General features: G+C 33.9%; 1 protein-coding gene across 1 annotated transcript in view; it reads left to right on the forward strand.

Annotated features, from left to right (window-relative positions):
• DPH6 (diphthamine biosynthesis 6) overlaps nt 1-22,478 on the forward strand; it is a 192,470-nt gene that overhangs the window by 132,780 nt on the left and 37,212 nt on the right. Inside the window, exon 6 of the mRNA XM_082737745.1 lies at nt 18,291-18,352. Within this exon, the coding sequence (XP_082593871.1) occupies nt 18,291-18,352 (62 nt within the window). The remainder of the gene's footprint in view (nt 1-18,290; nt 18,353-22,478) is intronic.

Raw genomic sequence — 22,478 nt, forward strand, 5'->3', positions numbered from 1 at the left:
TTTATTACACAGATCCTTTCAATATTCTTTTGATATTTAAAATTTGATTTAATTCGCTTCGTTTTTCAAAAATATGAGATTTTATATGTAGAATGCATGTATGTAAGTAATATACGATAAAAACAAAGATGTAATAGTTAATTCATATTTAGTTAAATAAAACTAATATGAAGTTGGTAATAAGTCAGTATCACATGTAGGAAGGGCTGTATCACTCTTTCTTTATCCTACACGTTTCTTCTTTTAAACAATTATTTGAATGAGCACTTGAGGGGCATACTCATAAAATATGTAGATGACACAGAGATTCTTGGAATCACTAATACTTTGAATGATGCATTCAGAATACTGATTTATATTCATTGGCTCGGAGTTGGTACTAACTCTGACCAGATCAAGTGTAATAAGTGCAAATATAAAGATTTCTGAATGTTATTCCCTAAAACCAACTCCACGATACAGGATGGGTGAGTTATCGCTTAACATGAGCACTTGAGAGAAAAACCTTTGAGGTTGTGTGACGTCACATATGTGTCATTGGTACATCGTGGCTGCCAAAGCAGCTAACGAGCTCTGAGGGGTGGCATTAACAGAGTTAATGTGGAGTATTGTGTCTCATTATAACACCTTCATTTAAGACATTTACAACTATAGCAATTTAAGAAAAAGGCAGGATAAATAATTGGATCTCAGATCTATGCAAACGGTATTTATTAAAAAAGAACACTGAAAATAAAAATGACAGTGGATTAGCAGAAGATGTCACCAGATAATGTTAATGTGAAAATTTTAAATTTTTTGCTAATGGGTTTTGTATTTCCTAAAATGAACAGAAATTGCTTTTTTAAACAGGTAAAGATTGCATTAACACAGGACACAGAGGCAGCTATAGTTCAGTGAGTGGGAAGTGACCAGAACAATGAAAGGACAAGCAATGGGGCCATAGGAGGACTATTTAAAGGAACTATATATTTAGCCTGAAATGAAGGTAGCAGGTTATTGGGCCAAGGAGAATGGGGATTTGTAGCAACCCACAATATTTAAAAGGCTACTGGCATTTTTCATGGCTTCAGAGGAAAATTCTAAGAGTTAAGTGTAAGTCATATGGTTAAACATGTCTTGGTTTGGTATGAGTACTTTCTGACATTTGGAGAGCTCTTAAATAATGGCATAGGAGGTTTCCCCAGGCCTTTGTATGATTTCTTCAAGCCTCTACTGCATGGCCCTTGCCTTTTCCCATATAATACGGCTCCCCTGTGCTCTGTGTAACAGAGATGATAATCAGAGGCTGTAGAATTGGACTAACAAAGGTTGCTTTTTGGGGAAAAGGCAATTCTTCCCTAATGGCTTCTGGCTTTGCTGCTGAAGGATGAAGCTCTGTCCCCATTGGGATATGCCACTGCCTCTGAAGGCAGTTCTGTAGAGGAAATTTTAGAAGTGATTTAATGACAAGTATATAGTACTATTGGAATAAGCATATAGTGTGCAAAGACCACCACTTTGAGAGGGACAGTCCTCATTTGAATATGGAAAATCCATCTCGTTACTTTACTACGTGTTAGTTTTTGTTAGTTTTTATTAAACTCTGATGCTTACAGAGAGCATGGTGATGAGAAACTTAAGCCCAGTTACGGTATTCATATTCCAGTGGATAGGTAAAATTTTTGTTACATGCTTATTTTGCCATTGTCTTTTGATCTCTTGTTTTCTTCTTGATTTCAGAGCATAACTTTCTTCCCTAATATGTTACTCTGTATCTTGTCTATAGTGAAATTCTCTTGTTTGCTTGTTTGTTTGTTGGTTTGTTTGAAGGTGATCTGTACTTTGGGAAGAAGTAACTTAGTGTTAGGGAAGAAAAGAGAAATTGTCCCTGAAACTTTGTTTTCGATACTTAGCAAGTTTTACAATTAATGACAGAAGTTTCTCTTGTGGCCTCTCCTCCCAAAGACTGTGCTTATTTATTTTCCCCAGTAGTCTCATGTGACCTTGTTAAAAGCTTCATGTAATTCCCAAATAAATTACATTTACTGGTTTACTTCTATCTAGTATTTTATTGACATCTCCAGATAAGTTTAATAGGATGGAGAAAAACAGTGTTCTCTTTATAGACTCAGTGGGTGATTTGACCTTAGCAGGTTAACCTTATCCTGATGTTGAAGGAAGCTATTCTTAATTAGACTCTATCAGTTTCTCCATTATCACCAAGAGAGCCACTGGTCTGTAATTCTATAAATCTTAATTTGATTGTTTTTCTCTTTCCTACAGAAAAGCGACCGTATTAGCAAAGTCGCAATATCTGAAAACAGTTTCTGGTTTTCTAGATACATTGCATATCCTCATCTGTAGCTCAGCCATTTCACACTTTATTTACTTCAGAAACTCTCAGTTGAATACCATCTGGTCATGGTGATTTATTGCTGTGGAATTTCTCAAGTTGCTCTATTATTTCCTCCTAGGAGATTGCTCTCTGTTACTGCCCCACTGATTTTCTCAGAAAGTGCCCTTGGAATAGTCGTTTCCCTAGTATCCTGTACAGACAAGGTCAATGCCAAGTAAATCTGAATTAAACTTCTCTGCTGCTTCTCTTCCTCTTATTTGCTGTCTTCACTGGAAGTCCTCATTGACGGAAAGAAAGTCAGGACTTGGTCCAGCCATTCGTGTTGGCTGTCTAGTCCTACCTAATGTTACCTTTTGTCTTTATTTTTCAGATTCTCCCTTTCTTTGACAATATATTTTTAGTATTTCAGAAAAAAAACATTAAGTGTTAAAAAAATGTTCTAAATACTTTCAGTGTGTTTGTAAATGTCTGTGTGAACTTATTTCTAGTTTGTTTTCCTGTTTTTGTTTTTTTTAACTATCCACAGATTTCTCTTTTGACCTTTCAGATAATGGCATAGTGCATACATCTCTCATAACCAGTGTCCTTATCTGTCTTCCAAGCAACCTAAATAATTTTTAAGTTCTTTACTTGCCTCCTAGAGGTCTGCCAGCCTTTTTTTTTTCTCTCTCTTTTCCCCCTAAGGTTTTTAATATATACTTCTTAAAGTCTACCCCTTTCGGTTAACATTTAGAGATGCCCATACTAATAAGAACATGAGCTTTAATTGTGCAACCTTCCTAGTTCCTGAGTTCCACTTCTACACATACTTAACTGTGGTAATTCCTGTATGTCATATTAATCTATTTCCTCTTTTGTAACTGCCCAAATAGGCCAAACTAAGTCATATTAATTATTGCTCCTACACACTATACTCTTCTATCATTCATTTGGATGATAATGGACATGATTAAAACCACTCATTGTAATAGCCTTTCTAGGAAATAATGCTGAACAGTAAAGGTTAGAAGCAATTTGCATTATTCATTCATATTCTATGGTTAACATATCATTTTTTACCTGAACTTTGTTCAAATAATTATTTTGTTAAAAAAGGTTACATAATGTGCATTCAAGTATAGTTTAATTGCTATTAGAAATATATTTCTAGGAAGAAATATATTTATTTATACAAAATACCTTTTTTTTAAAGACTTCATTTATTTGACAGAAAGGGGGAACACAAGCAGGGGGAGTGGGGCGGGGGAGGCTTCCCCTGAGCAGGGCCCAATGCAGGGTTTGATCCCAGGACCATGGGATCATGACCTGAGCTAAAAGCAGATGCTTAATGACTGAGCCACCCAGGCACCCCTATACAAAATACTTAACACAGAAATTTTAAACTTCTAACTTAAGTATTGAAACATCCAAAGTTGAGACTTTTAACATTTCCCAAATGTATTGTAAATTACCTACTATTTTAAGTTGAGGGCGAATTAAATCAAGGTTTAAATATCAAATTCTAAGTGTATGAGATATAATATTTCCTTACGATTCAAATACAGATACTATTAGTCCCACAGCCACCCATCTCTGAATAGAACGCCTTTGCTCAGTCTGTGAAGGGAAGTAACAGATTGTAATAGCAGAGGAAATAAATGCCGATTTTGTTTATTTTATTGCTAACATTTTTTTTTTCCCTCTAGGTAGGGCACAGTGTTCTAAAAATAAGTTATGTCTATTACTATTTTGTGCTGATATGCATATGTTCTTTGAGTTCTTTAATAGATTAAGATCCTGTCCATCCCATAGCTACTATGTGTATTAATATATATACTATATTGCCTTGTAAGAAATATGTACTATATTATATTTTTAAAGCCTATCCTTCTGCCTTCAGCTCAACCAGTAGTGCCAGTTCTCTCCATTCTATAAAAATCAATATTTTTATATTGATTCACAAAAAATAAGATCTTATGAAATGCAGCTATTAAAAAGTTAGCCCTCTATAGTAACATTTATATCTGTGTCAGGCAGCTTACACTAGAACAACTTACATGATAATATGTAAGAGTTAACTGAAAACTCCCCCTGGAAGGTAAGTTTACATATCTTTTTCTATTCATCTATTCAGTTTTTAGACTATTTAATAACTCTACTGCTCAAGCAGATATTTCTGTTTTGTACCTTAAAACCAGTATTAGTCTGTATTTGCCATGGTTGGAAAGTGAGACTATCCTATATCAGTAAAGGGCCCAATATTTATCTATTAAAATTGCTTGGAGCAAGGATATGTTATAAAGTTTGTATTGCTTGTCCTCTGGTAAATTCTCTTTCAGATAGCTATTACTGTATTGTTTGATGTCTCAAATTTGTATAAATGTATATAGGTTACAGTCAGTATAAAATTACATTAAGAACCACATGAGGAGTTGCATCTCAAAATGCAAGATCCAAAATATGAACTACGATCAGGATTCTCTAGAGTCCCCTTTGCTTGTTTTTTTAACAAGTTATTCTTTCACTGGAAAGGTCTAGGACAGACTTTCCTTTGAATTTGATTCCATCTTCACTCAAGCAGAATTTAGTACAAGTTCTGGGTAGTTTCAATCCTGATGTTTTCTACCTTTACTCAGTGATTTTTTTTTCCCCTTTGTGGAGTTGGAATGGAGAAATGTATTAGGCCATGTATTAGTCAGGGTTCCTCAGAGGAAGAACCAGTAGGTTGTAGAAGGTGTATTATGAATAATTGACTTCCATGTTATGGAAGTTGAGAAGTCCCACAATTTGCTGCCTACAAGTTGGAGACCCAGGAAAACTAGTGCTATAATTTAGTCCAAGTTGAAAGGCCTGAGAACGAGGGGAGCCAGTGATATAAATCCAAGCCCAAAGGCAGGAGAAGATGTGATTATGTACCAGTTTAAGCACTGAGTCAGGAAAAGGGGAGTAGATTCCTCTTTCCTCTGTGCTTTTTTCTACCAAGTCTCTTAATGGATTGGTTGAGGCTCACCTACACTGGGGAGGACAGTCTACTTCACTGAGACCGCATATTCAAATACCAGTCTCATCCAGAAACACCCTCACCCTCACAGATACGTCCAGAAATAATGTTTAATCTGGGGACCTCATGACCCATTTAAGTTGACACATAAAATGAAACATCACAGGAAGAAAAGAGAAGAATCAGAAGCTAGTGCTGGTATAACCAACTTGCCCAGAATATGGCTGAAAGATTTTATATGAAAATGACCAGATCAGATTTTCATTTTGGACCACTCTCTGACTACAGTGTCAATTAAAACTTTATATTCCTCAAAGCTCTTTTCCCTATTTTCTCTTCTTTCTTTGTATAGCCTCCTTGAGTATTTTTATCTCATAGTTTCTACTCCTACATTAGTATCTCTAGCCCAGCCGTCTGTACTGAACTTTAACCCCTTACATCTGATTGCAAATTAGATATTTCTTCTTGGTGATTCTCTGGAACCTCAAATACATGTCTAAATTGATTCTATCTTTATTTTCCTTCCCAAATCTTCTTCTGTGTTTGTCCTATACCTGAAGTAAATGTTACCATCATCTTTAAATTTATTCAAAGTCAGAAACCCGAAAATCATCCTTGCCTTTTCTTTTTCCTGTATTTCCCATACCTAGTTCATCAGCTAATACTGTATATCCTACCTATTATATATTGCTCTCAAATGTGTTCTTTTCCTTTCATACTGATTGCCTTGTCAGTTACATTCTCTCTCACTATTGGAACAGCCCCTTTATGTGCCTTTTTGCCTTCAGTCTTGTTTCCTGCCAAGGAATTAGACTGCCCCTAGAAAGTCAAATTGGAATATGTCATTCTTTGCTTAACATTTCTCTGCTTCTCTGTGGCCTGATATTCAAGTGTAATTCTTTAGGATGAAACACAAGCCCCTTTAGGATCTGGCTTTTGTCTGCTTTTTTAACCTCAACTTTTACTACTTCAAACACTCCCTACTCATATTGAACTTCTTCCAGTTTCCAGTACTTACCATGTTAAATACTACTATGAAAAGTTAGGAAGGTATTTCTGAAATAAATAACTTCAGATCCTCCTTTTAAAAAGAAATCTCTATATGAAACTCATACTTTTTACTTTGATTCATTTTTTACATGTTAACTCTATAATATTTTAAAGGTAAAAGAAAGGACAATTTGGGATCAATAGCAAGTATTGATTATCATTAACTGTATAATAATTATACTTAATATGATTTATTGGTCACTCATTTTATGGATGTCATAGATCTTAAAGGTGAATCTATAAGGTATATGAGTCTCCTTTATGTTACTTATATTGAAATAAAATAACAATTAATAGATTTCAAAAAGAAGCTATGTTGAGATGAGTTCCAGTACAATCTCTAAGGTTAAACATTTAGTGATATAATTGTAGAAATGGAAAAATTTGGAAAATGAAATAATATCCTTCCCCAAATATTGAGCTTTCAGAATATGTGAGTTTATCTTTGCTTTGGATAATCAGGCTTTCTTATCTGTTCATTTTAACATAAGTTCAGTCATTTTATTTCTAAAATGCTCCATTATAGAGTAATGGTGTGCTTACCTGGAGTCTAGGATCAACAACAACAACAAAAATAAGTTGTATTTACCAACAAAACTATTAAATTTTTTTAAATGGGATCTACTTATTCTGGTGGCTGATCAATCTGGTAGAAATAGGAAGAGATAATTAGGTGTGGGGGCATGTGTGTGTGTGTGTATGCATGTGTGCACACGTGCTTAGCTTTTGAAGATACAATAGGATGCTCCATTCCTGTCAGTACTGAATTTATCAAGAATTATAGGCAAACTAGAAATTGCTTCTCCAAGTGATTATACCTCTTCTAATACCACCTACTGATTTTACAGTAAAAGTGTAGGCTACAAAAGTTGAGATGAGAACACAATTCATTTTACTTGACTCTCTTAAAAATAGCATTATCAAACATTTTGTGATGTTTCTCTCATATTGTATATTGGGCTGTCGTGAAGAAATAAACCTCCACTTGCTTTCATGACAGTAGATAATAAATTGACTGATACAATTCAGTTGAGAAGTTGAAAAATGCATTGAAAATAATGGGGCATAACATTGTAGGGTTAACATTTATTCATAGATGATGCAATTAAATAAAACAGGCATTAACTTCAAGGTCAGTCAGTAAAGTAATAAACTTGAATATTTTAATTGAATTGTAATTGCTTCCCATTGATACATGAGGGTAAAGTAAAATAGATGTCAGCTCTGCAAATTATAGTTCTTCCTCCTAATTAATTTCTTAATTCTGCATGGAGTTATCCAGTGCCTAGGTCTTGTTGTAGGTTTATTCATCCACCCAGCTTCCATCAAGGAATGTCTATAAGACATGATTAAATCATTAGGTGTCAGGATTTACAGTAAATTTTTTTCTGCACTTTGGAGAAAAATTTGTTAGTAACTTTTGAGTAACTTTTTTATGTATTTGTTAAAATTTACTCTAAACATAATAGCATTCTAAGTTTTATGGATTGTATTAATCTTCTTTATTAATATTGATATTTCTTGATACTGATATGTATATTAACATTAATAATATAACCTCAATCATTAAAAAGGTTTTTAGAGGGGAGATAGATACACTGAGACTCACATTCTATCAGTCACTGATTTAGGAGGTAAATTAAATAGACCGTACTGTTTTGGGGGAGCACAGTTTATGTCCATTCATGACCCAGGCTGCACAAGGAAAGAGATACCTGAATTGAATGAATCTAAAAAAAAAAAATCTTTTTTAAGGACTGTGATAAATTGAAGCTTTTAGATAAAGTTGAATTTCATTGAAAAAACCCATGAACCATTGTGGCTTTTTCATAGGCTTTTCACAGCCCCTCAAAGGGTTTTAACCTAATGCAATTTTACATAAAAGAAAATGGAATGATGACATTACAAAGATTAGGAGAGTAATTTTCAGATTGTACTGAAATTGTATTGGGTCTAGATAGTAGGTAGGGTTTATTTAAAGAAAGAAGAGATTATATGCCTTTTGGACTGACTACAGATACCAGTTAAATCGCTATTGCTTAAAAATTGAAAATAGAATGAATGTATAAAATAGCTCTAAAAATTACTGAGGTATTGTTATATATTCTTATACTTTAAAATGACTCTATATATGGGGTGCCTGGCTGGCTCAGTCAGTAAAACATGCAACTCTTGATCCTAGGGTTGTGAGTTCAAGCCCCATGTTGGGTGTGGACATTACATACATACATACATACATTAAATGACTGTGTAATCAAATATAATACAAATATATTGGTATATTAGCATCCTTAGTTATACTTAGGAATATAGGTAATTGTAGGTAAAACAAGAAATTAAAGGTAGGTAAAATAAGAAATTAAACTGAGAAGTTATTAATGTTCTTAGGAATATAAGTGGATTCTTACAGGTAAAACAAGAAATTAAAGAAATTAAAGGTAGGTAAAACAAGAAATTAAACTGAGAAGTTATTAATGTTCTCCAATCTTTGTGTTAAATTTTAACTCAAACATTGACTTCATTATTAAACTGTTTCTCTTTAAAGCACTGGAAGCAAAAATGTTAAAAAAATAAGTCCAATGATAAAAATATTTCTTGATTCTAATCTGATCCCAGCCTTCCATTTTGAGTTATGAAGGACTCAGTTAGGAGAGACTTTCAAGAATATCAGAATTCTCCATGTGTATCATCTAGTTAAAAAATACCCAAACCGGGATGCCTGGGTGGCTCAGTTGGTTGAGTCTGCCTTCGGCTAAGGTCATTTTACTAGGGTCCTAGGATCAAGCCCTGCATTGGGCTTCCCTGCTTAACAGGGAGCCTGCTTCTCCCTCTGATGCTCCTCCTGCTTGTGCGCTCTCGCTCGCTCTCTCTCTGTCAAATAAATAAATTTAAAAAAAAAAAAAAAAAGCCTCAAACGTGGGTGCCTGGGTAGCACATTCGGTTGAACATCTGTTGGTTTGGTTTTGTCTTGGGTTGTGATCACAGGGTCCTGAGATCAAGCCCCCCATGGGGCATCATGCTCAGCAGAGAGTGTGCTTGAGATTCTCTCTCCCTCTGGCCCTCCTGCTTAAAGTAAATAAATCTTTAAAAAAAATACCCAAACCAAAAATACATGAGATAAAAGACTGGCATCCTTGAGCTTCATAATTATAGATAAGCTAACAGTTTTTTCATGTTAAAGTGATTTGTTTCTCAGATTCTTATTTTAAATTTTTAAATAATAATCTTTTTCCATTTAGAGAAATTAAATATCATAAAGACTGTATATACAATGCTGGAATGTTTCTAAATGAGGAAGCTTGTGAAAAAATATGTGGAAATGTAAGAAAATTAAATATTCAATCTTTCATTATATTTATAAAAATAAGTTACAAAGAGTTTTCATTTGCATGTAGTTTAATATTTATGGAATTATAAGTGTTCTAGGCAGTAAAGATTTCTTAAGAAAAGTTCCATATCTGAGTATATTCTGGGATAGGATGAATAATCTTCCTACCACATCCTACCTACCTACCACATCTGACTAATATCGTCCTACATGCAATAGGGTCAATTGATTTAGAAGAGATCTCTGAGATCAGGGTGGTTTTAGGCCTTGGAGTTCTCAAAGAGAGTAGCTTGAATTCCTAGTGATCTCTGGATCTTATCCAAGAATGTATTTTGTAAAAAGTCTGAAATTTCATGTGGGCAGTGATGATGAGGTCCCCAGTGATTTGTCACTTTATAATGAACAGAAAAATGGAAGCAAAGACAGATTGCACTCTGAGTACCCAGCAAAACATCAGGAGAAAAGAACTCAAGTATTCATAATCAAGTACAATGGAATATGTTAGCATGACACAAGTGTGTATTATATACAGTCTTGATTTAAAGTAGAAAGACCCACTCAAGAGAATAGGTAGAATATTATATTGAATCTAGACAAACAGTTTTATTATAAAACAGAGACATTTTCCAGAAAAGAATTATAATCTATTCAAATAATATCAGATCATGAGATAAGAACTTTTAAATCATTGTTCATGCCAAAGAAGCTTACCAAAATCACCAGCTACAACCTCCAATAAGTTTACAATGTTTCAAAATTGTTTATTTCTCAGGTCCTGTCATTCTCTTGGTTTTATATGTCCAGTGAAATCATCTACTGCTTTGTGTATGTGAAATATTACTAATTGGTCGTATTCTCTGTGTGAAATGTCTAAAGCATCAGACCATGAAATATAGCAGTACCTAACACACTCACTAAACGTGACACAGACCCCATTGCCATACTATAAAGACTTATACGTGCAGCTTATTTCATTATTAACACTGAGAGAAAAGAAATGTAGTTCTTTTATTTTAGCTATTTTTATAGCTTTATAATAATTTCCTACTGTAATGAAATGGTCTATTTTCCTATTTCAGGAAAATATTTGAAAATCTTCTTTAAGTTTTAAATTTGAATTAATATTTTTAGTGCCACAGAATGTCCACTGCTTAGCCCAGGAATAAATAAATTTAAAGTATTTTTATGAATACAGAAAAATCTTGCAATAATCAACTAATTTTTAACATAGTTTGTCTGTGTGATAATCAGTTTCATGTGGAAAAAATTGTGCCCTGTGTGGCCTATGTTTACATATTTTACTGACTTTTATCTAAAGGTAAACCAAATTACTTTATCTATATCATGGAATGCAGCAATCGCTAAAATGAGATGCAACAGTTATTTCTATATGATAAGAGTTCAGAACTGAGACTTGATGATTCTCTAATGAATTAAAATACTACTACAAGAAAAATGGGAAGATCATAAGTTTGATCTCTCAGTCTTACCTGTATAAAACCATATGCTCTTAAATTCCCTTCATGACTTTTAGACAGGCATTTTTTTATTCCCAGATCCTTATAAAGAATCAAAACATAAATTATTAGATTCAACCAAGTGACTTTGGTTTTAATGATGTGTACTAAATGCTGAGTGAGATAGGTTATGTTGTTTGACCGATACGTAAGAAGGAATTGGAAGGAAAGATCAAAAGTGACTTCCATTCATCATGGCCTTGCACCTTCATGCTTTATATGAATATATGAAGGAAAAGTATGAAAGACATAGCTGTCCTAGAAAACATTACAAACATCTCTGTGAAGTAGAAATGAGGAGACACAAAATAGTAAGCAGGACTGAACCAGGGGGCTATAATACAAAGGTTAGGAAGCAAACAAAAGCAGTTGGGAGATTATAATCCTTGGGTAAACAGAGTAAAAGTGCCCCCATAAAAGGGAGAATCTCAAAGAGATAAAGAAAAATAAAACATGCATTAAAGGAGGAGCAATCAGTTAGAAAAATAAAGAACATTGTTCTTCATGGACAGGTACAGCAGGGACCCTGCTTCTCCCTCTGCTTACTTTTCCTCTGCCTGCTGCTCTCCCTGCTTGTGTTCTCTCTCTTTCAAATAAATAAATAAAATATTTTAAAAAGTTTTAAAAAGAAAAAAAAAAGAAAAAGAAAAAGAAATCACAGTGAAACAGCAACAAGGTGACATGAAAAGTAACAAATTAGAATTATTGGAAATGAAACATATAGTCACTTAAAAAACAAAAAGCTCAGTGGGCAGAATAAACTCTAGGTGAGCCAAGTCAAAGAGAATGAATGAACCAGGAAAAAAAAAAATAATTGACCTGGGGCGCCTGGGTGGCTCAGTAGGTTAAACCTCTGCTTTCGGCTCAGGTCATGATCTCAGGGTCCTGGGATCGAGCCCCGCATCGGGTTCTCTGCTCAGCAGGGAGCCTGCTTCCCCCTCTCTCTCTCTGTCTGCCTCTCTGCCTACCTTTGATCTTTCTCTCTGTCAAATAAATAAATAAAATCTTTAAAAAAAAAATAAATAATTGACCCAAAAGGCAACATAAAAAAAAAAACTTTTAAGAGCAATTTAAAAATATGCAGAACAGTTTGGAAGTCACAATATTTGTGTAATAGATGATTCAGGAAAAAAATAGAAGAAAAGGCAGAAAAACAGTATTTACAAATATAATGACTGAAAATTTTCTAGACTTGAAGAAAAATATAAGTTTTGGAATTGAAAGTGTGTATTAGGTGCTGTAGAATATTAAAAAAGTAAATATACACCCACACATGTATTAAAATTATGAAATGTCACAAGTACATTGAAAACTACAATTTAGCACAGAAAAAAATTATTATATGGGAATCACTATTAGACTGACAGTATAAATCTTACTAAGAATGACTAATTTCTGAAGAAGTAATATATTACAACTAAACTATTATATGGTGGGAGTGAAATAGAACATTATCAGCCATCTAAAACCTGAGAATTTACCACTCACAAATCTTCAGTAAAAAAATAAAGAATGGGGGCGTCTGGGTGGCTCAGTGGGTTAAGCCTCTGCCTTCACCTTGGGTGGTGATCCCAGGGTCCTGGGATCGAGCCCCGCATCGGGCTCTCTGCTCAGCAGGGAGCCTGCTTCCTCCTCTCTCTGCCTGCTTCTCTGCCTGCTTGTGATCTCTGTCTATCCAATGAATAAATAAAATATTAAAAAAAAATAAAGAATGGATTTCAGTTAGAAATAGATTGACTTCCAGGAGAAATGAATGAGAAACAATTGGGAAAGGAGACATTGTAAAATATGCTAGTGGGCTTAATTTTTCTTCACAAAAAGGATGCAACTAAAAGTTAACACAGTAGCAGCAACCGAAATGGTGGGGCTTATTTAATATCTAGTGAAAACATGCTAACTTCTCTTAGTCAAAAGGGTGCTAAACAAATAGTTAAATTTATATTCTAAGATTCATAACTTTTAGATAATACATTTAGGCTCTAACTGTATGTAGGCTTTGAATGAATTTTAAAAATTAAAAGTGATTACTAAAAGAGTAGAAATTCAGTCTATAGCTTCCTAATCAGCAGAGAAAACAAACAGACAAAAATCCTTTCGATGCAGCATGAGGCAGAAAATACCAAAGGAACAAATATGTATAAAGCTTAGTAAAACAGGAAATCTATAATAACTTGATAGAATAAAATGTTAAAAATGTAAAATGGCTAAACTCCATTCTTTAGAGTTGAATTTATAAGACAGGATAAAATTTTTAAAAATCCAGTTATATGTAGTTGATAAATGGCATATGAAAACACAAACACACACACACACATACACACAGAAAATTCAAGAATAAATTATGGAAAAAATATATGCCAGTAAAATGTTAACAAAATAAAGATGGTGTTATAATGTTGGTAAGTAGAATATAGTATAAAAATCATGTATGAAGATATATGGAGATGAATAGGTCATGACTTGTTGATGAAAGGAATAATCTTATCAGAAAACTTTAGAAATTGCAAGTATATATGCACATAATAACATAGCTCTCAAATACATAAAGCACAAATATTTCAGGAACTTCCATATTGTTTTCCACATTGGCTATAGCATTTTGCTGTCCCACCAACAATGCACAAGGGTTTCTTTGTCTCCACATGCTCACAGATACTTAAATTCCTGTGTTTTTTATTTTAGTCATTCCAAAAGGTGTAAATTGATACTTCATTGTGTGTGTGTGTGTGTGTTTTTTCATTGTAGTTTTAATTTGCATTTCCCTGATGATGAGTGATGTTGAGCTTTTTTTCATGTGTCTGTTGGCCATATGTATGTCTTTGGGGAAAAAAAAATCCATTCAGGTTCTCACTGATTTTTAAATCAGATTATTTGTGGGGGGTTTTGGTGTTGAGTTTTGAAAATTATATATTTTGGATATTAACCCCTTATTGCATATATCATTTGCAAATATTCACTAGTTGCCTTTTTGTTTTGTTGAAGGTTTCCTTCACCATACAAATAACTTTTTATTTTGGTATATTCCAGTAGTTGGATTTTGTTTTTGTTTCCCTTGCCTTAGGAGACATATCTAGAAAAATGTTTCTACGCCTGATGTCAAAGAAATTGCTACCTATGTTTTCTTCTAGGACTTTTATAAATTTAGGCCTCACATTTAGGTCTAATCCATTTTATTTTTGTTATGGTATAAGAAAGTGGCCCAGTTTCGTTGTTTTGCATGTAGCTGTCTGGTTTTCCCAACACCATTTGTTGGATACGTTCTTTTCTCCATTGCATATTCTTTATTCTTCCCTCCTTTGTCATAGATTAATTGACCATAAATGTGTGGGTTTATTTCTGTGCATTGATCTGTGTAACTATAGATCTGTGTTCCATTGATCTATATAATCCTATTTTGTACCAGCACCACACTGTTTTTATCACTGAAGTTTTGTAGTATATCTTTAAATCCATAACTGTGATACCTCCAGCTTTGTTCTTCTTTCTCAAGATTGCTTCGACTATTTGGGGTCTTTTGTAGTTCCATATAATTTTAGGATTATTTGTTCTAGTTCTGTGGAAAATGTTACTGGTATTTTGATAGGGATTGCATTAAATCTGTAGATTGCTTCAGATAGTATGAACATTTTAACAGTATGAGTTCTTCTGATCAATGATCATGGAGTATCTTTCCATTTGTTTGTGTCATGTTCAATTTCATTCATTATCAATTTATAGCTTTTGAAGTATTGGTCTTTCACTTCCTTTGTTAAGTTTATTCATAGGTATTTTGTTCTTTTTGGTGCTATTTTAATGGGATTATTTTTCTAATTTTTCTTTCTGCTATCTCATTATTAGTGTATAGGAAGGCAGCACATTATTTGTGTATTAATTTTGTATCTTGCAACTTTATTAAATCTATACATCAGTTTTAGCATGTTTTTTAGTAGAATCTATAGAGTTTTCTATATTTAATACTATCATGTCATCTGCAAATAATGAAAGTTTTACTTAGTTCTTTTCCAATTTGGATGCCTTTTACTTCTTTTTCTTGCCTGATGGCTGTAGGAATTCTAGTACTACGTTGAATAAAAGGGAAGAGAGTGGACATGCTTGTCTTGTTCCTGATGTTAGGGGAAAATCTTTGTTTTCACCATTTAGAATGAAGTTAGCTGTGGGTTTTTCATATATGGCCTTTATTATGTTGAGCTGTTCCTTTTTTTCTTTTTTTTTGACACAATAACTATTTAAAATGTATTTTTGTTTCAGTGTTCCAAGATTCATTGTTTATGCACCACACCCAGTGCTCCATGCAGTACCCACCCTCCTTAAAACCCACCACCAGGCTCACCCAACCCCCCACCTCCCTCCCCTTCAAAACCCTCAGTTTGTTTCTCAGTGTTCACAGTCTCTCATGATTTGTCTCCTGCTCCAATTTCCCCCAACTCACTTCTTTCCTTCTCCCAATGTCCTCCATTTTATTCCTTATGCTCCACAAGTAAATGAAACCATATCTAAACCTACTTTGTTGAGTTTTTATCATGAATGAAGATTGTACTTCAACAAGTGTTTTTCTGCATCTATTGACATGATCATACAGCCATTATTCTTTCTTTTGCTAATTTGATGTGTCATGTTGATTGTTTGCAAATACTAAACCACCCTCCCCTGTGTCCCTGGAATAAATCCCACATGATCATGGTGAATGATTTTTTTTCTTTTAAATGTATTGTTGGATTCAGTTTGCTAATATCTTACTGTGGATTGTTATCTATGTTCATCAGAGATATTGGCCTGTAGTTTTCTTTTTCTGTAGTTTAATTATCTGATTTTCAATATCAGGGTAATGTGGGCCTTGTAGAATGAATTTGGAAGTTTTCCTTCCTCTTCTAAACTCTTCTTTAAATATTTAGTAGAATTCACCTGGGAAGCCATCTGTATTGGGTATGGTGCTTACTTTTAATAATAATAATCAGAAAATGACAATTAAAATAAGTGTCTAAAACAATTTTATTTATTTATTTACTTACTTACCAGATTAGCAAAGATTTTAAAATTCAGACACCTAAATTATTTTTGCATTATTGTGCATTATTTAATATTGTGCATTATTTAATGCAATATATTGCATTATTCCTATTGTGAAATAGGAATTCTCTGTCCTAATAGTAGAAGTACAAATTGGTAATACTGCTTTGGAGAGCAATTTGGTTATATCTAATAGACTTGAAGATTATACACACACACACACACGCGTGCGCTCACGCACATACATTGCAATAATACAATAATATAATTGTATAATTATATGTATATATTTTCTTGTATCATGGTAATTTCACAGAAAACCATATTTACTGCAGCTTACAAAGTACTTGTGGCAAAACAGAAATTAGAAACAACCCAGTGCCTAAATACCTATCTACTGGAAAATGTAGAATTAAATTCTGGTATATCCATATAGAGGAATAGAATACAGTAATAAAAATGAATGGGCCAGAGCGACAGCAATCAATGTAAGTTAATCTCATTAACAATGTGAATTGAAAAAATCAAGTTAAAGATTATATCATTCACATAAAAATTTAATATATGTGAACAGTATTAAATAGTGTTTAGATACATACATTTGTAGTAAAATTATAAAAGCATAATTAGTAACTCACCAGCTTCAAAAGAGTACTTACCATGTAGAAGTGTAGGGGATGTAGATTAAGAGTAGATAGTTATACTGTGACATTCTATTGTGTTAGTAGTGTTTATTTCTTTAAAAAAATGTTGTAGAGAAAATATGGCACAATGTTAATGCTTATTAAATCTGGGTGGTGATTACATGAGTGTTTCTTTCAAAGTATTTCATTTACTTACTCATTCTAAATATGGAATTGCTAAATTGTGATGAAAGTAGAGGAACTAGACAGAGTCAGTGATTGGTTCATCTAAATGTTCACCCATCTCCTTGAAATTTTAATTTTAGTGAATACACTATGAGAATTAGATTGCTGTGAAGGGAGGTGAGACAAAAAGTCTGTCCAGTGCTATTGGTCTGAGTTGTTTGCTTTGAGCTTCACCTAAAAATACTCAGTGGCAGAAGAGTTTTCGATCTTGGCCTGACTTCCCTTCTTCTCATATGTGATATAAGAAATAACATGTTACCAAAAAAAGCATCCAACTAGAAGCAGAAAATTATTGATCAGTTTGTGTAATTAATAGCTAAATAATTTAAACCAGTAAAAGATAAAAACAACTGATTTAAATGAGGCTAAGTCAATACACGCATTACGTATGTAAATATCTAAATATATTATGAATGTAATATCATTTCATAGCAGATTTGTAGTATGTGACTTTTTCTTCCTGGCAAGTTAGCTTTGGTATGTGGGAAGAGTTTATTGCCCATACTTGTCTGCCTGTACCTTATCACCTACATCAACTCTACTATATAGTTGAACATCTTTATCTAAGATTATACACATGCTGTTGGCACAATAATGATTTTTCAGAGTTGTTTCTATCTTTGCTTAGAAAACATTATCATGCAAATGGTCATTGAAATGAAACATCATTTAATTTGATAATACAATTATTTGTGCCCATATATGTGTCCTTTTATGAAGTGAATTAATTATATAGGCATAAGGGTCTACCGCTCTTCTATTTTCTACTCTTATTCTCTAAGTTAGAATTTTAAAGTTTAGATAAAACAGGAATACATAAGAAAATTCTCACTATTGTCCATGCATAAAATAGTCATAATAATTAAAATACCAAGGACATAAATGTCCTATCTTTGAAATGATACCTGTTTTTCCATCCAAATTACAATTGCTCAAAAATGAATTAAAACAATGCATTTGGAAGTTGACACAATGCAATGAAATGATTTAGCATGGAACTTATTTTTCAGGGGCAAGAAAATCCCCTATTCCAAGGGGAATAGAAAAGTAAATACTAGCCAAATACATTTTACTTTAGGATCAAAGCAATTTGAAATATACATATACTGGTTTCCTAAGCAAGGAGAGGCAAAGGGAACAGGGAAATGTGTCTTCCAATCTAATAATTATCTTAAAAAAAAAATTTAATCTTTCTTGGCAGGTTTAGATCCAGATAAACATCTTGGAAAAACCCTGGATCAAATGGAACCTTATCTCTTAGAGGTAAGAATTTATACTATTTCTCAAAATATAGGCATCTAAAGGAAGAAAAAAAATAAGGCCATGATATGATGATTATAAAATTAATTTTATTTTGGAAAAATTCTGATAACATTCATGATATAGTTTTGTGAAAAAAATTCAACTTCTAATGGATATGAAAATATCTGAAATTAGAAGTAAGCTATACCTAAAATGAAACTGTCCTGTCAGGTTTCTTTAATTAACATGGACATTGTATGCTATATAGGAAGTACTATACTCCTAAAGTAGCTGATAGTCTCTGTGATTAGATGCTTTTCAATCAGAAATGTGAGTAGAAACTTCCTTCAGAGATGATCTAATCTAACCTGTTCTCTTTTACCAATTAGGAAATTAACTTGCAGAGTAGCAAAAAAATTATTTTAAGGTTTCAAATAACAATCATTTGACCCATGTCATTGTCAAATCCTTAATGTGTTCTAAGCTTTAAAGAAAGATTTAGTTATTTTTATTTTTTTTTCTTAACTGTTATTATTTTATGAGCATTTGGGGCAAATGCTTTCACATGCCAGTGACAACTAAAGGAGTATAATGATGGGAGTATTTTATTTCACAATAATGATGGAAAAAAATGAAAATTATCCTGCTTCTATGAAAAAGAATTGAACTCCTTTAGTAAGTTTTCATGTTCCCTTCTCCCTCTCTTAATTTATCAACATTGTCGGGGTGCCTGGTGGCTCAGTGGGTTAAAGCCTCTGCCTTCGGCTCAGGTCATGATCCCAGGGTCCTGGGATCGAGCCCTGCATCGGGCTCTCTGCTCAGTAAGGAGCCTGCTTCCTCCTCTCTCTCTGCCTGCCTCTCCACCTATTTGTGATCTCTGTCTGTCAAATAAGTAAAATCTTTAGGAAAAATTTATCAACATTGTCTCTAGACGTCTATTAATACAATTACTGTGATGTGCTGGCAGATACCTTCTTTACTTCATAAAGTACCTTCTTTACTAACCTTATAGTCTTTGGATTTTCTTTCAGCTCTTTGTACTTGATTATTTTATGGTTTATCAATATGTACCAAATGCTTAGAAATTTCTGAAATGTTCATCTCTTTTTCACTAAATATCAGTAAGCATCTAATATATCCGAGACAAATAGTAAAAATAAAAATGAAATGAGCATATAATTGTGACAAGTTATATTTGATTTCTAGATAATTTAGTGTCACTTGTTTAAGTCAATCTAACAGACATGGTTGCTTTTTATGCTACTCTGACAGAACTTTTCTCACAGCAGTTTGTGCTATGGCCAACATTACATCTATGTTCATATCTATTCCCTATCATCAGATTAAATTTTGCTTCTGAAAAAAAAATGTAGGTAAATAATGAAATTAAATTTATTGGGGTAAAAAAAAGAGAACTTCAGAAATGAGAGACTGGAGCTTTAGCAAAAGAGCTTTTTGTAAGCTACTCCATAAATTTAAAGTTATGAGTTCAGGTGTCCAGTATGTAGAGGTTCTTTCTAGAATAGGCGTATAAGGCCTGGGATTGCCATGATGTTGATTATGAGTTAATCTGGATATTATCATAGAATATTTAAACACGAAAATTGCAGAAATCATTTTATTCAATCTTCAGTATGGCCAGGCAATCTCATATTTCTCTGGAAAAATTATCTACCCATTCTCTATAATGGCTATTGCATTCCTTCTCTACTCTCCTCTAAATTCAGTCCCCTTCACCATTCCCCTCACTTTTGAGTGGATGGTTTGTTTCTTCACAAAGAATATGGGAGCCATCACCCTGGAAATTCCTCTGCCTCTGAGCACCACCCCTGCTACCTTACTGGCACCCAGGCACATTGTTGCTCCTGTAACTGGGAGAAGAGCACTTCCTCCCACATATGGCTCACCGCCTTCCTGTTCTCTGGATCCCATTAGCAGCAATCACTCACCCTCTCCAATAACTTCCTCCTCTCTCTCTTTACTCTCTTTTACATCCTATTGAAACATGCACCATCTCTCCCATTCTGAAAATTCCTTCCCTCCACTCTAGTTATTCCTCTAGCTACTTCTCTTCTTTGCTTCAAAACCAAAAGTTTCAGAGTATTATCCATGTTGATTGTCAGTGCTTCTTCATGTCTCAGATGCCTCGTGTACCTGGAGCCTGGCTTCTCCTTCCACCTCTAAATGGATACAGCTCTGACAAAGATCATGCATGATCTCCATTTTACCAAACCCAACCAACACTTCTTAGCCTTATTTGTTCATTATAAACACTCCTCCTTAAAATGCTTCCATCAGCATCTGTGATGCCACATTCTCCTAGTTTTTTCTCTTTTGTTCTGGTCACTCTTAGCCTCTATAGCCAGTTCCTAACTGCCTAAGCTCCGTTTTCACTCTATCATCTTTTTCTGGATGATCTCAGTCACTCACATGGCTTTAAAAGCTATCTATATTCTGATGACTCCCAAATATTTCTAGCCCAAATTTTCTAAGTCTTTGTGCCTAAAGTCATGGCAAATTAAATCTCCATGAACTTCATTGTGGCCCTTTATATCCGTCACTTTTTGCCATTACTTTTGTCATCATCTTAGTTCAGTAATTGTCAGTTCAGGCCTAGAGTATTACTAACAACTCCAAATTCACCTCTACCTTCCATTTTATTTCCCAAAGATTTCATTTGGCCTACTACTTGAAGATACCTGTTTTAATATATTCTACTGTTGTTGTGTCAATCACTCGCTTCAAGACTTTGAGTCCCCATTGCTTATTGGCTAAAATCCAAATTCTTTAGACTTCTCTTTCTGTTACTTACTCTGGCCAACCCATTAGTTTTGTCTTGTTTTTTCTCTCTCTCCAGAATATATTGTAAGTCCAGGTACTTCTCTCAGTCTCTCTTGCTACCACCACAAGATAATCATCTCTTGTCTGGAATACTTCATCAATCCCTCACTGGTCGGCTTACTTCCACCATTGCCCTGCTATGATCCATTATTCATACAGATGCCAGAGTAATTTTTTTAAAGTGTAAATCAGATCACATCGCTGCTTTGTTTAAAGTTTAAATAGTTTCTCATTGCAATTAGAATAACATCCAAATTCCTATGAGATCACAACTGATGAAACTGTTTATGATCAGCATCCTTATTTGCCACCAACTTCTATCTCACTCACTGAGCCAGAGCCACAGATGCCTCCTTATGACTGAAATACACTTTACTCACCCGTTTTCTCCTTAGGACTTTGTTCTGCCTCAAATGTTTTTTGCCTTCAGAGCATCACATGGTTAATGCTTTCTCATAATTTAAGTGACAACTCAAACGATACCTTCTCAGGAAAGCTTTCCGTGACTATCCCAGCTAACACAAATCTCTATAAGTTATCTCTACAAATTGTCTATCTGCTTGCATGTATACTATCTGTCACCCTTTCACCCACCCCACCAGAATGGAAGCTCTAATAATCCTACCAAGATTTTGGCAAAGACATCTTTAGTTCTTTCATTCGTGTGTTCATCTGTCCATCTATCCATTCTCTGCTTTCATCCTTAAGTTACTTCATATTTATTGAGGACCTGTTACATGGCAAATGCTGTGGCAAGCACTAGGGCTACATGATGAATTAAACAAGATCCTTGTTCTAAAGGAGCTTAAAGTCTGCCATAGTTGTTCTCAGACGGGAGGGTGAAGTTTATTTGGGACGTTGTTAAAATATACACTCTTTTCCCACCCTAAGAATGACCAGGAATCTAATCTTTAAACAAGCACTAGATAATTCTAACACAGTGATCAAATATATCATCTCCTAGTTCTTCAATACCAGTAACACATTTTAGGCACTTTATTTCTAGATTTCTCTGAAAGAATGTAAGCCTTCTTGAAACCGTTGTCATCCATTGGCTTCTGCTACTTACTTCTGAAAGCTTTCTGAGTATTTTCTTCACTTCCTTTCAGGGCTTACTGTATATATTCCACCCCTTATAAGTTGTTGTTCCATCTATAGCCTTACCCCTGTTGTGATATTAAATACCTCCATGACTTCAGTTACCAGTTTTATTTTTATGACAATTAAGTGTGTTCCTCCACCACCTTTTTATCCTCCAGACATCTTCCTCTTAGATGTACTCAATCATTTCAACCTCAGCTGTGCA

This window comes from Mustela nivalis (genome assembly GCF_964662115.1).
Source record: "Mustela nivalis genome assembly, chromosome: 6".
Taxonomy (NCBI): Eukaryota; Metazoa; Chordata; class Mammalia; order Carnivora; family Mustelidae; genus Mustela; species Mustela nivalis.